Raw genomic sequence first — 13,564 nt, 5'->3', positions numbered from 1 at the left:
CCCCACTCTAATCCTCTGGTGCACACTCTAATCCACGCGCGCATCCTTCTCTTGGCCAGTAACGGCCGGTCGTCTGTGTTTGGAGGCCGTCTTCCGCCTGACTGCTCAAGGCAGCTTCCGGGGCTCCATCCTGGGTCTCGGAGAGCATGTCAGAGCCAGGTGAGTTAGGTTAAGCTAAACTCAGCTGAGCAGCAGATTTGCAGAGGCAGACATGGTTTCCTCTGTATAAAATGTACAAGTGTACTGACAGTAAAATCCAGTTCAGTCCATCTTATACAACTAATAAATGTCTAGCTGAGCCCAGGCACACATGACTCACACTCTGTGCTGATGGCTGGTGCGGTTATGGTTCAGAACAGAAGTTGGCTTTTTTTTAAAGCCAATCTATAAAACTGCCTCTACTTCCAAAGCAGAGACTGCAGAACTGGCCTCGGGTCAGCATTAATTAAAAGAAGCAAACATAATTAACATGCAAACATAATTAGAGCTCATCGTATTATGAAAGCAAAGGGAGACTAAATATTTCGAAGCCACGTTAATAGAACAGATGGAAATATCCCACAACTCTGGCTGTGCTGTCTGCGCTGTGTTGACAGAATGCACTTACACATTTAAGAGCATTATGGAAACTGGAGAACCCCTCACATTTTTAATAAATACCTGTTTACCACTACTTCCCGCACACTGAGAAAATATCTCTTCTGGCGCCCCCTACAGGCAGTGTTTGGCATGCGATCCCCTCTCCCAATCTCCAGAGTCCTCTGTGCCCCTCCACGTTAATAGTGGAAAAGTGAATGTAGGAATCATGACCTCACACCATTCACTGAGAGCAGACGGGCGTACGGTCTCAGTGCCAAATCCCTCCAACACCAGTGTGAGGCAGGCATGATGGCAGTGAACAATCTCCCACCGCTGTTACAGTGACAGAGCTGTGCACTCAAACCTGGCCTTTTATAGAGCTGTACTGAGCTGAACCTAACTGGAGCTGCACTTATATATCCTGATGTTGACCTTCAAAATCTGTGGGGAGTAGAGAGAGGAGAGGGGGAGTGGAGAGAGGGCAGTTGGAGGAGAGAGGGAGGAGAGAGGAGAGGGGAGTTGGAGGAGAGAGGGAGGAGAGAGGAGAGGGGAGTTGGAGGAGAGAGGGAGGAGAGAGGAGAGGGGCAGTTGGAGGAGAGAGGGAGGAGAGAGGAGAGGGGCAGTTGGAGGAGAGAGGGAGGAGAGAGGAGAGGGGCAGTTGGAGGAGAGAGGGAGGAGAGAGGAGAGGGGGAGTGGAGAGAGGGGAGTTGGAGGAGAGAGGGAGGAGAGAGGAGAGGGGCAGTTGGAGGAGAGAGGAGAGTGTTATTTGGAGTGCAGCTGTGAGGTCCAGCAGTAAGTGATCAGTAACAGAAAGAGGCTTAAGGGCTACAACTCAGTCACAAACCTAAAACTCTCAAAGCTTCCCACCTGAAGCCATTAACCCCCATCAGCTGTTGTGTGTGTGTGAATGTCTGAGAGAGAGAGAGAGAGAGAGAGAGAGAGAGAGAGAGAGAGAGAGAGAGAGAGAGAGAGAGAGAGAGAGAGCAAACAAAATACTTTATAGTCTCATTAAGATGGTAAAGGTGGAAGTCATTATTCACTGGGTCAAACCGCATCATTAGATATTACACCTGCAGCAGTGTGGCTGTCTCTCTACAGCTCTGTACAGCTTCAACCTAAACCAGTACCTTATGGGTTTGGTAAGCTGGTTTGTCCTACACCAGTACCTTATGGGTTTGGTAAGCTGGTTTGTCCTAAACCAGTACCTTATGGGTTTGGTAAGCTGGTTTGTCCTAAACCAGTACCTTATGGGTTTGGTAAGCTGGTTTGTCCTAAACCAGTACCTTATGGGTTTGGTAAGCTGGTTTGTCCTACACCAGTACCTTATGGGTTTGGTAAGCTGGTTTGTCCTAAACCAGTACCTTATGGGTTTGGTAAGCTGGCTTGTCCTAAACCAGTACCTTATGGGTTTGGTAAGCTGGTTTGTCCTAAACCAGTACTATACATTTCTGTAAGGTACTGGTGTTGTCACATGTTGTCCTAAAAGTCACAAAGTCCTGAACTCTCCCAAATGAGGATCTGGGCTGTGAAATGAGCTCGGGCTCTGGGGGGCGTGTAGGACCAGGGTAGTGTGGGCGGAGTTAATTGGTGGAACACCAGGGCTTTGTTACCATGGCTACGTAAAACACAGCTAAGCTACTTGGGGTAATAATAGGTGTATCTCAATTCAGGGGCTGCAGCCCACGAAGTGCGCATTTGTAGGCCGGTTACGTCACTGCGCCGCGCCGAGGCTGTCCCAATTTGTGGACTCCTTCTTATGCGGCCGACGAATGTAGCCTTCAAAACCCCGAAAACGAAGGATGCATCTGAGTATCCTTCGCGTCCCACCATATCCCAGGATTCATTGCTCTATGAACAATAAACAGGCGGAGTCTAGTGTACGGGCCGAATAATTCGTTTTTAAATGTCGGTATTTTTTAAATATGGACATTTATACTGCAATGAGATTCTAAATAACATGCCAGTTATTAATGATATTGCAGGTAAACCTGTGCTTTGAATATTTACTAAAGAGTAACGTTTATAAAAATACATTGAATTTTGTTATGAAGTTATACTTCCCGCCAAACATGTGAATACATATTCAACGCATTTTCTTTTAGGCATTTGTAGGTGATGTGATATTTGTCGGACAGCTCGCTAACACGTATGTAACGTATGTAACGGGGCAGAGTGTGGTCACGCAAACATACGTCTTGCGAAGACTAGACTGTCTCATTTAACAGCCGTGAGATGCAGCCTACCCAACCTTCGAAGTGTGTGGCCACCGTGGGCTGCGGTCTACGCGGTCTACGTAGGCTGCAGACCCTGAATTGAGATGCAGCCATAGTCCAATTGCAAGAGTACAGCAACCCTCAGTATGGGAACCCTAACCCACAATGCCTAGCTTCAGCCTTGAGAACACAGGACATAAAGCCGACTGCTCACCTTTGCTCTTGTTGAATCTGTATCTCATTCATTCTCTCTCTCTCTCTCTCTCTCTCTCTCTCTCTCTCACTCTCACACACACACACACACACACACACACACACACACACACACACACACACACACACACACACAGAGTTGTACTAGCATTCAGTCTTCCAAGCCCTCTGACTCAAACAGCACATCCCATGATGCACTGCACCGTAAGAGAAGGCACATGTTTAGTATCTGTACAGCGGGACGACGGTTCCTTCCCGGTAGTGGTGGGGAATCTCCCTAGCACCCAGTGGCCGAGGGGCTTCCCAGATTATTTAGCCTCCGCTTTTGTTTCCTGGAAGACCCGGGGCAGGATCGGGCTCTGACACGGGTTCTCGTGTCAAACACCCACTTCCTGTAAGGCAACAAGCAGGGGTGTGTGTTTATTCAGGGTGGCTCTCTGGGCTAGATTGTGAAATATTGCCCCACCGTGTCATCGCTCACACGCTGTATTGAGTTACACTCGGAAACTGACAGGGTTCCAGCAGTGGTGCACCTCAGGCTGTGTGTGTGCGTGTGTGTGTTGGTTTACCTGATGCTGAGACTGACCGGGTGAGTGTTTATTTTGCAGGTCACTTCCTGGGCAACAACACAGTGATGGATGTTTTGAGGAGTCAGGGCTATGAGGTGGAGCACACCCCAGCCGGACAGCCCATTAACAGGTAATAATGACCCTCACACACACACACACACACACACACACACACACACACACACACACACACACACACGGACTGCCACGCATGCCACACATGGACTGCCACACTTGAACGCACATACACTGATATGCACACACACATACTCAGACACACATACACACACATGCTTGTTTTATTATCCTTGTGGGGTATTTCCACTGACTTATGGACTGCAGGTAATTTAAGCTATAACTACACGACCCTAATCCTAACTTTAACCCCAGTAACCAAGGAAGCAAAAGATTCTATTTATTTCCAATTAGGTTTTTTTTTAAATAAAAACTGCATTTTTCACAAAAAAAAAAAAAAAAACATAGTTTCTACGAATGAATAGAAAGTTACACCAAAGTTATACTTTCCAGTCATCATTTGGACCCCGTTAGTTAATAAAAACCTGGCCAATACACACACACACACACACACACACACACACACACACACACACACACACACACACACACACACACACACACACACACACACACACACACACACACACACACACTGCTCTAACACATCCTAATGACGTGATGGGCATCAGTGCTGATTCAGCACAGGGTTGCCTTTACCAGTCTTTCTACGCGTTTCCTGTGGCTGACCACTGGGTTAGCCAGCCTGCCACTTTACACACCAACTCACAGTGCTCAGGTTCTAACACTAACAAACCACTGAGCCATGAATCAAATCATATGAACCAGAGTCCACCGGCCGATGAATCTATGGGACAAGTGAAGAAGTCCAGTGCTATATCCAGGGCCACTGTGACATTTTCAGCCATATTTGATCAGTTGCAGCAGTGTAAGGTCACACCGAGCTTTGGCCAAAAACCCACAACTCTGTTTATTTCCTCATCCCGTGCCGTCTTCGATGACTGGACATCAAATGGAAATTATTTTCCAAGTGAACATTTGCTCTCGTTGATGCGGTTTCACCCCACGGACCCAAAACAGATGTCCAGTTCTACTCCGGCTCGCCGTAAAAAAATAAAAATAAAAAAAATAAAAAATGCCCCGTCTGTGAACAATCTGAAAAGCTGCTGTCTGAAAAGCCGCTCAATAACAAGGCCCGTCTCTGTTCTTCCTGTTGGTTTCTTATCGTCTGCAATCAGAGACTCTTCCCCAGCCTGACTCAGAGAGTCAGAGAGTCAGAGACTTGTATGTCAAACGTTTAGAGGCAGCAGTGGCCTGTAATCCACTAATTACCTAATTGCTCCATTTGGACTCGCGATGGTGGCGATTTTGCTGCAAAAATAACCGGTGTGTCATGGGGGCTGTATTTATAGAGGGAGATCAAAGCCGTGCTGCTAACTCCAAATCTCCAACCAGGAGTGTGTGGGACCGTAAGGTTGTTTAACAGCTCACACAGTGAAATACACATATACAGCACTCATTGTTCTTAAACCTGCAGCTAACGCTAACAAATCCTGAAGGCTTTTTGCGCTCCGGTGTCCACCTGGGTCATTGTGCAGCTATCAGGAAAAGCTGCCAAAACTCAGGGATGGTAGTGACGCCTCCCTGTGGATGAAAATGCCTCCTTCTGGGCAAAGGGTCCATGAACCCCCCCTGCCAGCCCCCCCCGCCTATACGGACCCACTGACAGAATAAAGTGCGGAGGGTCCCTCGGGTCTCCAGTTCTGGCCCAGAATGGACTCATTGTATGTGGGGCCTCACTCTGCTGGTACAACCTGAGGAGGCTTTTCAAGGGCCACCTTTCAACAGAAAACCTTCAATAGCTGCTCTAGCTTTTTCCAGATATAATCAAAAGCATATCTACTTATATACAGTAAAAGACGTACTGTGAAAAAGCTGACCAAAGAGGGCCGTATAGCCCAGCGAGGGACCCGTAGACGTCCAGAGATCACAAAGACGAGGACTGAACACATTTTACCAGCAGCCGCCTACCGGCAACCACAGAAACGCTGACCTAGGATCAGTTTTAACCTTTAAACTCATACAGATCTTACATAAAGAACGCTGATAAGGGCTCAGCATTTTTAAGCATAGACATTCCTAGCAGCAGTGTCCACTTAATCTGCGCTTGCTATCTGGCTCTCATTCTCAGGTTAAACCACTGGGATGGGGAGCACAGTGACCTGTAATAAAGGCAGTACCTTGCCCCATAAAGCCACTGTTACTGGATAAATAATTTATAACAATGTCTATAAAGCCTATAGAAGCAGTAAATTGTGAAGCTAAAATCCCAGCGATTCTTTTTAAGTCACGGATCTTTCTGTGAGGTCATAAACCCGGAGAATTTATGGGCTTCAGAAGAATTTGCACGCTCCAACGTCTTTTGGGTGGATATCTCCACCTCATAAACAGATAACACAATCACTTACTTCATCTCTCCGTTCTGCTTTCTCCTCTAAAGGTCTCACTCCCTTCTCATTCTCATCCACGCATGCTGTCACACACGCGCACGCATACACACGCACTCACAGCCAGAGTGAGATGTTTTAAATGGATAACACACCCAACAAAAACAGTAATCTTGTTTTATAAAGCCATCATCCAAATTCTACAGGGAGCAGACAGCTCACCTCTTTTCTCTTCACCCTCCGTGACACATACATGCACAACACATGCATACACGCGCACACACAGTTTCAAGACGTATGGGTTGCCAGATTGGAAGAGACACTGTAAGCCCGAGGTCCGGAAAGTTCCACTGTAAAAATGCGGCAGCGGATTGGACGAGGTTTGGCACTCCGGAGCTGTTTGCACTAGTGCCTGTAGACTAGATTCCTGTAATGTTTCAGACACCATTTGAAGCCACATGCATGCGTACGAGTGAGGACATGGCACGCAGCTACGCTGCGCTTTCATCAGAACCAGATGCTTCCTTTTCATCTTCGGGAAAACCAGAATTCTGCTTCATCAAACCCATCTCTCCTTCCACCACGAAAAATACACAAACCGCAGCGAGTTAGCCTGTCCTTAATGTGCAGAGTGGAGAAAACGGCATCTAAACACATCGTTCTGTGTTTTAAATGCTTCTTTTTGAACTAGGGATATGGGTTTTGATCAGCTAACTAAAGTTCTCGCAGTAAAACCTGTCAGCAGGACACAGCCTGGGCTGGTCCATCACTACAGTCAAGCCAATATCTTTCACCTCCAGTCACGTTGCAACATACTTTAGTTTGGCTGGCTCTGATTATGCATAGGCCTAGAATTTCCCACTGGAAATCCCACCAACCACGTAAGCCGGTAGACCAGACTTAATCCATGTCTCCAAAGCCATAATTGTCCTCGGAATTTCACCACCGCTAACCCCGCCTCTTTTCCCTGCAGTTACCAGCATTCCGGCCAACCCGTGGACAGAGAGGACACGTCGTCGGACACGGAGCCTCCCGGCGAGACGTTCCTGCAGGAGGGAGGACGGTGGCGCCCCCTGGAGGACGAGGAGCCACCGCCACACCTGCTGCTCCCGGACAGCCTGGACCTGCTGGAGAAGGCCGAGCGCAAGCTAAAGAGGCGGCGGAACCGGCAGAAGAAACAGCGCCCCCGTCAGTTCAACGACCTGTGGGTCCGCATGCATGACAGGTGGGCTCCGCGGCACCCGCCCCAAAACGCTTCCGCGACATCCTGTCATGTTACAGGAAGCCCTAGAAATCAAAGGAAATTGTACGAGAAATATCGTGTAACGATATCGTTAAGCGTTCGGTTATTTCTGGTATGCAGAGGAAGGATTTCTTGCAGATCCTCCAGGTGGAATTTCAGAAAATTCCCTCCCTTTTTCCCACCCTAGTTGCTCACAGGTGACCCTGTCGGAGTCCGCTATCCGGTTCCGGCGTCCGGGCGAGCGTTGTCTTCCTCCTGCAGGTCTCGGGTTGCATGTGATCTAGAGGACGAGATGGGTGGTGTAGCTGCTCGCGGTGGAGAGGAGCAGGGAGCGGGTGGGTGGGGCGGGGTAGGAGGAGGGTGGAGGAGTTAAGGTAAGCCCCAGGCCACAGCGAGCCGGAGAGGCAGGAGATACAGGAGAAGACAGGGTCTGACACACAGCGGTAGGAAGACGTCTTTTTTCGAGATGGAGATGATACTTTGTCTGAGAGGCCTAGAGGCTACTGAAGCTCCACTATCACCTCTCTCTCTCTATCTCTCTCTCTCTCTCTCTCTCACACACACACACACGACCAGAGATCTCACCTTCCCACCTGCAGTACCTGCCCATACTGGTAGCTGGGAGAGCATTCGGAACCTAAGCCACCAGCAGATACAATACATGACCCAACGACTACACCTGGTGGGCCAGCAGCACAGCCCTGAGGATAGAAAGCATCACTCATTTCCATCCGGAAGGTTCTCTCAGCATCCAATCAGCAGTTTACTACACTTATAGGAGCAGATTATTACACTTAGAGGAGTGAGGTTACACTGAGAGGCTTTTAAACCACAGCTATATATTTACATCATTCTACCAAATGCATTAAAAGAATCGGGTTCATTGAACAAGCCTTAAATTTTATATATAATAAGGGTTCTGCCTTATTGAAACTAGCTGAACTCAGGAACTGTCATGTTCCTGTCGAGGTAAATTACATTTAGATTACATCTCACTTTACAGGGTTTACAAGTTAAATGTCTACTCTCCATCCTAGAATTAATACTCAACTATAATATACATGATTTGTGAAAATGCTACAATCTGACAATTGAAAATTGAAAATTTATACATAGTTGATTGTATTGCATGTCTGTTTTGTGGTTGCCTATTTAAAAAAATGGCCCTATAACAGATTGTTTATAAAAAATATTCTCCTATATCGTCTGCAGGTAAAACCAAGACTATCAAAGCAAACTATGTTTCCTGCATGTCTTCTGAATGTATTTTAGCAACAGGACAGAAACCTCAGGGATTCAAACATTCAAACAAAAACCAGATTTAATGTGTGGTCCGTATTATAGAGAAACCCTGTCTGTCACACACATGTGAGCATGCAGACCCGACGATGCACACACGTGTGCATTGCATAACACAGACACAAACACAGCTACCACCTTCAGAAAAGTCCAAAGAAGGAGTGAAATTTATTAGGCTGTAATTGTAAACTCACCTGGAGAGGTAATCGGTCCATATGGCCTGATCGAGCAGGAGGGCTAATCATGAGCAGGAGGGCTAATCCAGCAGGAGGGCTAATCTAGCAGGAGGGCTAATAACGAGCAGGAGGGCTAATCCAGCAGGAGGGCTAATCTAGCAGGAGGGCTAATCCAGCAGGAAGGCTAATCCAACAGAAATACATTTATTTATTTGTTTTACTTATTCACATACAAACAACAATCTTTTCAACTCTTTTCTCACATTGTCTTTTTCTCACAGAGAAGTCCATGCTAATCTCAGGCCAGACTTCAGAAGGCCCGGTTCTCTCTCTGTGCAAGAAGTAACCGTGTCCATAATTTCTGCCTGTATTATACACTCGGACATTTCGGGATTCCTGTAAACATTAGCGTGCTGAAGGATCATGGTGGAATATTTGGGCCTGCTGATCAATCAATAGTCCATCAGCATTTCCCATTTCATCCCTAGTGGAGTTCTAGCACGAAGTCTTCTGCATACAGGGCCCCTCTTTCAACCCTATACAACCCTCATTTCCACCCTTGTCCAGGATTTTACAAGTTGGAGAGGTGGTTTGGGAAAAGGAAAGCCTTACACAGCCACAGTAATCAATGCAGAGTAAATATTACTAACAAGCATGATGATAATGAACATGTGTGGCTTTGGCTGAACAGACAGGCTTGTTTAGGGCTGTTTCTTCGTACAGACATAGATGGACATGACATCCTAATGGCTGTAAACAGCTACCATTCTCTCCTGTCCACACCTTATAGAGTCCAGTTTAACTCTCTGAAACTAAAACTTTATAACAACGTTGTATACAAGTGGAAAGACTTGAGAGTGAGTGAGTGAGTGAGTGAGAGAGAGAGAGAGAGAGATAGGCTGAATGACAGAGAGAGGGAGAGAGAAACAGAGGGGGTAGAAGGAGGGAGAGAGACAGGCTGAACGACACAGAGAGAGAGGGGGGGTAGAAGGAGGGAGAGAGACAGGCTGAACCACAGAGAGAGAGAGAGAGAGAGAGAGAGAGAGAGAGAGAGAGAGACAGCTGAACAACAGAAAGTGGGTGAGAGAGTAAATATGTTAAGTTACTTTGGATAAGAGTGTCATTTACAAGAAAATGCAGTAAAAGTACACCGTATCGCATGAACCAGTCAGCTGGTTGGAGCAGCCCCCGGCTGTCTGTCCAAGTCTCTGAATAAAGCACACCATTATTTCCTCCAGATCGTTTTATGCTCAGGGGCTGGAGGTGCAGTGTATAGTGAAGGCAAACTCAGCCATGTGTAAAACAAGCAACCACCACCGGCCAGCACTCCTGACTCTGGAAGTTCAAAGCAAGTCCAAATGCTTCTCTCAGCAAAAAGGCAAAGGCCAGTGAGATGTCAGTGGCAGCCATGAGGCTGAGTGAAAGGCATTAAAGTTTGGGGTTTTTCCCCCAGATAATCACACTTGCAGCCAAGGTCAGCACAGGTCCCATTAAAACAATCAAACATCCTAAACTCTGCCTTACATTGTTTCCATGTAGAACACAGATGGGTGACAAGACACCTTTATTCAGGGTTTAGAAAAGACAGTAGTGATTTTTCTGGTACTACATTTGCCAGAAGCCATTGCTATTTGGTAATCGATTGATTATTCATATGCGTTAACTGTCAAGTAATCGATTATTAATGTGCTTAAATGTGGCTTTGCCAGTGAGAGGCCTGAATTAGCGTATTCTAATGACTAGCTTTATTAGCACTACACTAATTTGGAATGAGCAACATTAGCATATAGCTGTTAGCTGTTTCTGCACTTCTGACTCTGCTGCTGAGCTCTGCGTCTTCACAAGACACTGGTGCGGGGATCGTTTAAATGCCTGCTCCTGCCGGATCTTTGCAGCACACACCAGGACACTTCCTTCTCAGCTGCTCGAGCATTCCATTGAAATCACTCCTGCAAATCTGCCCCCTTCAATAAAAAAGCCCGCAGGACCTTGCTTCAAAAAGGTCAAATAATCATTTCAGTTTTTCTTCCCAGTAAACGTCCTTATCATAATCAGATGTTTATACATAACCCACATGTCTTCAATGCCGTCGTTAAATGACTTGTGAAGGCATGATGTGTGTGGGCCCGTGAGTCCTTGCAACATACACAACACTGATAAGCGTCCTAACATCCTCCCCTCTTCTGTTCGTAGCACAACGGTGGAACCTCCGCCCCCAGTGGTCCGAATCATCAACGGCTACATCACAGTCCAGGCCCATCCCCGGCATCACGGGAGGTCCAATCACGACAGGACATTTTCAGGCTCCACCCCCTTGAGGGGAGGTGCGTCTGTCGGCATGCTAATACTGTGGCTACAGATGACCCTGGGGAGACTCCTCGACCTATAATCCATCTGCATGACCTCAAGGTTGATCACATGACCTCCTGAGCTGCTTCTAAAGATCTAGAAAGGTGGGAAGGTCGTGCCGAAAGAAGAAAACGTCATGCAGAAAGTGAAAAGGCTCGTTTCTGCCTGATCCACAAAACAGACTGCTGCAAGTTGTCCTTAAATGAACTCTTAATTTCCTAAAGGATTACTTAAACACTGGATCATGAGGCAGATTTTGTAAATATCAAATGTATCATAGATGTAATTTAGAAACATGAACAAAATGTGTGCATTTTGCTCATTTTTATATATACAGTAAATAAGATTTACTATATTTTTGTGACTAAATTGGCTACTAACAAACTTTTTATATATATGGCATTTCTCTTATAGGGATAAGCGATGATTCATTCCTCACTTCTTCTACTTGCTCTAATGTGTTCGAATTGCTTTTTTTTGTTGTTGTTTTTTTTTTTGTTACATGGACGTTATTCATTTAATTTATTAAATATATAGCTTTAGCCTAATCTTAATATGTTAATTTTGAAAGCATTATAATGTATGTTTATTTTGACTGGGATTTTCCACACTGCCTAAAAATTTGCATATCATTATTCATCCATTAGCACGCATTCCAGTAACACATGGCACCAAGTTATCATATTTGTTTATGCTGTTTAAAACAATAAACTATTTATCTAGTGGAAGAGTCCCATGTGAGGTGGAGAAAGGTTCAGTAATGCACTAGTTTATGAGAGACGGAGCGTCCGGGCGGCTCAGAAGAGGGCTGAATGCTGGAGGAATTTCATTATGATATCACCAGCTCCCTGCAGACATCTCACAGGTTGCTACAGGATGTAGTTAATGTATGAGACCTTACTCGTTCCTTCCAGTTGTGATTAGATGAGTAGGTGTTTCAGACAACATCTGGACATTCGGTGCCGTTTGCTGCTCCACTGCACGGTGTGACTGATCACTGCATGATCTACTATGGCACGGACAGCAAACTTTTCACAGTTTTCTGCAAGCAGCTTCCAAACACGACCTGCTCTGGGCTCGCTGGCCTTTCCGTCAGTGCCGGGACAGGAGCCCAGCTTTGCACAAAGTTTCAACACATTTAATGGATGGTAGGCACCAGATGGCCTGCGTTTCATTCCCCTGCAGAAGCCACAGTCATTCTGTATGGTTCGCTTGTGGGAGACGAGAGCCCAGATGTCTTCAAAATAAAACACTCCTCCCTTTACTCCCCCCCCAAAGCAAATGATGCAAAGGTCCTAATATCTGGCAACCACGCTCCACAATGTTTTATGGGTACTTTTCAATAATCCATTACTTAGGAAGGTTTTCATCTTGGTTAGATACCACAGTTACAGCTAAGGCCAGGCACAGGTCCCTCTGCCTTGACCACCAACTCTCCCAATGCAGTACTGCTACCTTGCCAACATGCCCATGCACTCAGGGCATGCTGGGTGAAACTACTCCATTTTCCTGCTACTACTCTAAATCACTGTGGTCCTCAGGGTCTGGGTGTTCAACGGCTTTGGGTGGACAGGAAAATGCCTGCGTCATATCCACACATGCCAGAGCCCTCCGCTCAGTGGTTTGCTGTAATGTGTGAACATTTTATTGACCTTGTAAATGCGTCTCAGGTCTTGTTCTGAACTAATGGATACAACTGGAATAAATCCGCTTTCTTTTAACACTGATCCATTACCGGAGAAAGTGAGACAGCGGTCTTAGATCTGGCTAGAAGCAAATTCCCCATTAATGTTCATAGCTGTCCACAGACGGAGGAGGGCTCGAGTCCAACAGGATCATAGATCAAGATGAATGAATCGTTATTTATGCTTTAATTCTCCAAGTTTGTGATGGCAAAACTTAACACAATGAGATCATTTGATAAGCATGAGTGTTGGAGGGAATGCCATGCCTCACTGGGGATCCAATTCTCTCCAGGTTACAAGAAAACCCCCCCACAGAACCTTGCACAGAAAGAACGTCCATTGGTTGCACAACTCCATGTCTTCACCAGGGTTACGGGTTCAGAAGGCACTGCTGTGCCTTCTACATTTCAGAGATCCTGAGAGCTCCTTTTGAAAATGGTCAGTTCTGATTTGTAGCAAAATCTTAAACCACTGCATTCCAACTGTCCTGAAGATCTACTGCTCTGTTGGGGTTGGTTCCAAATCTCATCTTCCAGCTCAAATATTCAGATTCATTATACGCAGAGGTGGACATTCCAGGTCCAGAAAGTAAATGTCCACCTCCACCCCCCATCTTTGGAGGAAAACTTTGTTTTTATGTACAGATCAAATGATAATTCTGTATAATACAGTGCAATAGTGATAACAATAATTGGGGTTAGGTGGACCATGAGAAGATATAGAAAAGAGGAGAAGAGAAAAGAGGGGGAGAGAAA

General features: G+C 46.2%; 1 protein-coding gene across 1 annotated transcript in view; it reads left to right on the top strand.

Annotated features, from left to right (window-relative positions):
• trabd2a (TraB domain containing 2A) overlaps positions 1-11,847 on the top strand; it is a 56,136-nt gene extending 44,289 nt beyond the window's left edge. The window contains 3 exon segments of the mRNA XM_077011377.1: positions 3,614-3,704; positions 7,031-7,282; positions 10,969-11,847. Coding sequence (XP_076867492.1) covers positions 3,614-3,704; positions 7,031-7,282; positions 10,969-11,164 — 539 coding nt within the window. The 3' untranslated portion in view covers positions 11,165-11,847.
• The last annotated feature ends 1,717 nt before the right edge of the window (positions 11,848-13,564 follow it).

This window comes from Brachyhypopomus gauderio, chromosome 7 (assembly GCF_052324685.1).
Source record: "Brachyhypopomus gauderio isolate BG-103 chromosome 7, BGAUD_0.2, whole genome shotgun sequence".
Lineage (NCBI taxonomy): Eukaryota > Metazoa > Chordata > Actinopteri > Gymnotiformes > Hypopomidae > Brachyhypopomus > Brachyhypopomus gauderio.
The sequence above is the reverse complement of the archived record's forward strand: the minus strand, read 5'-3'. Positions and strand labels throughout refer to the sequence as shown.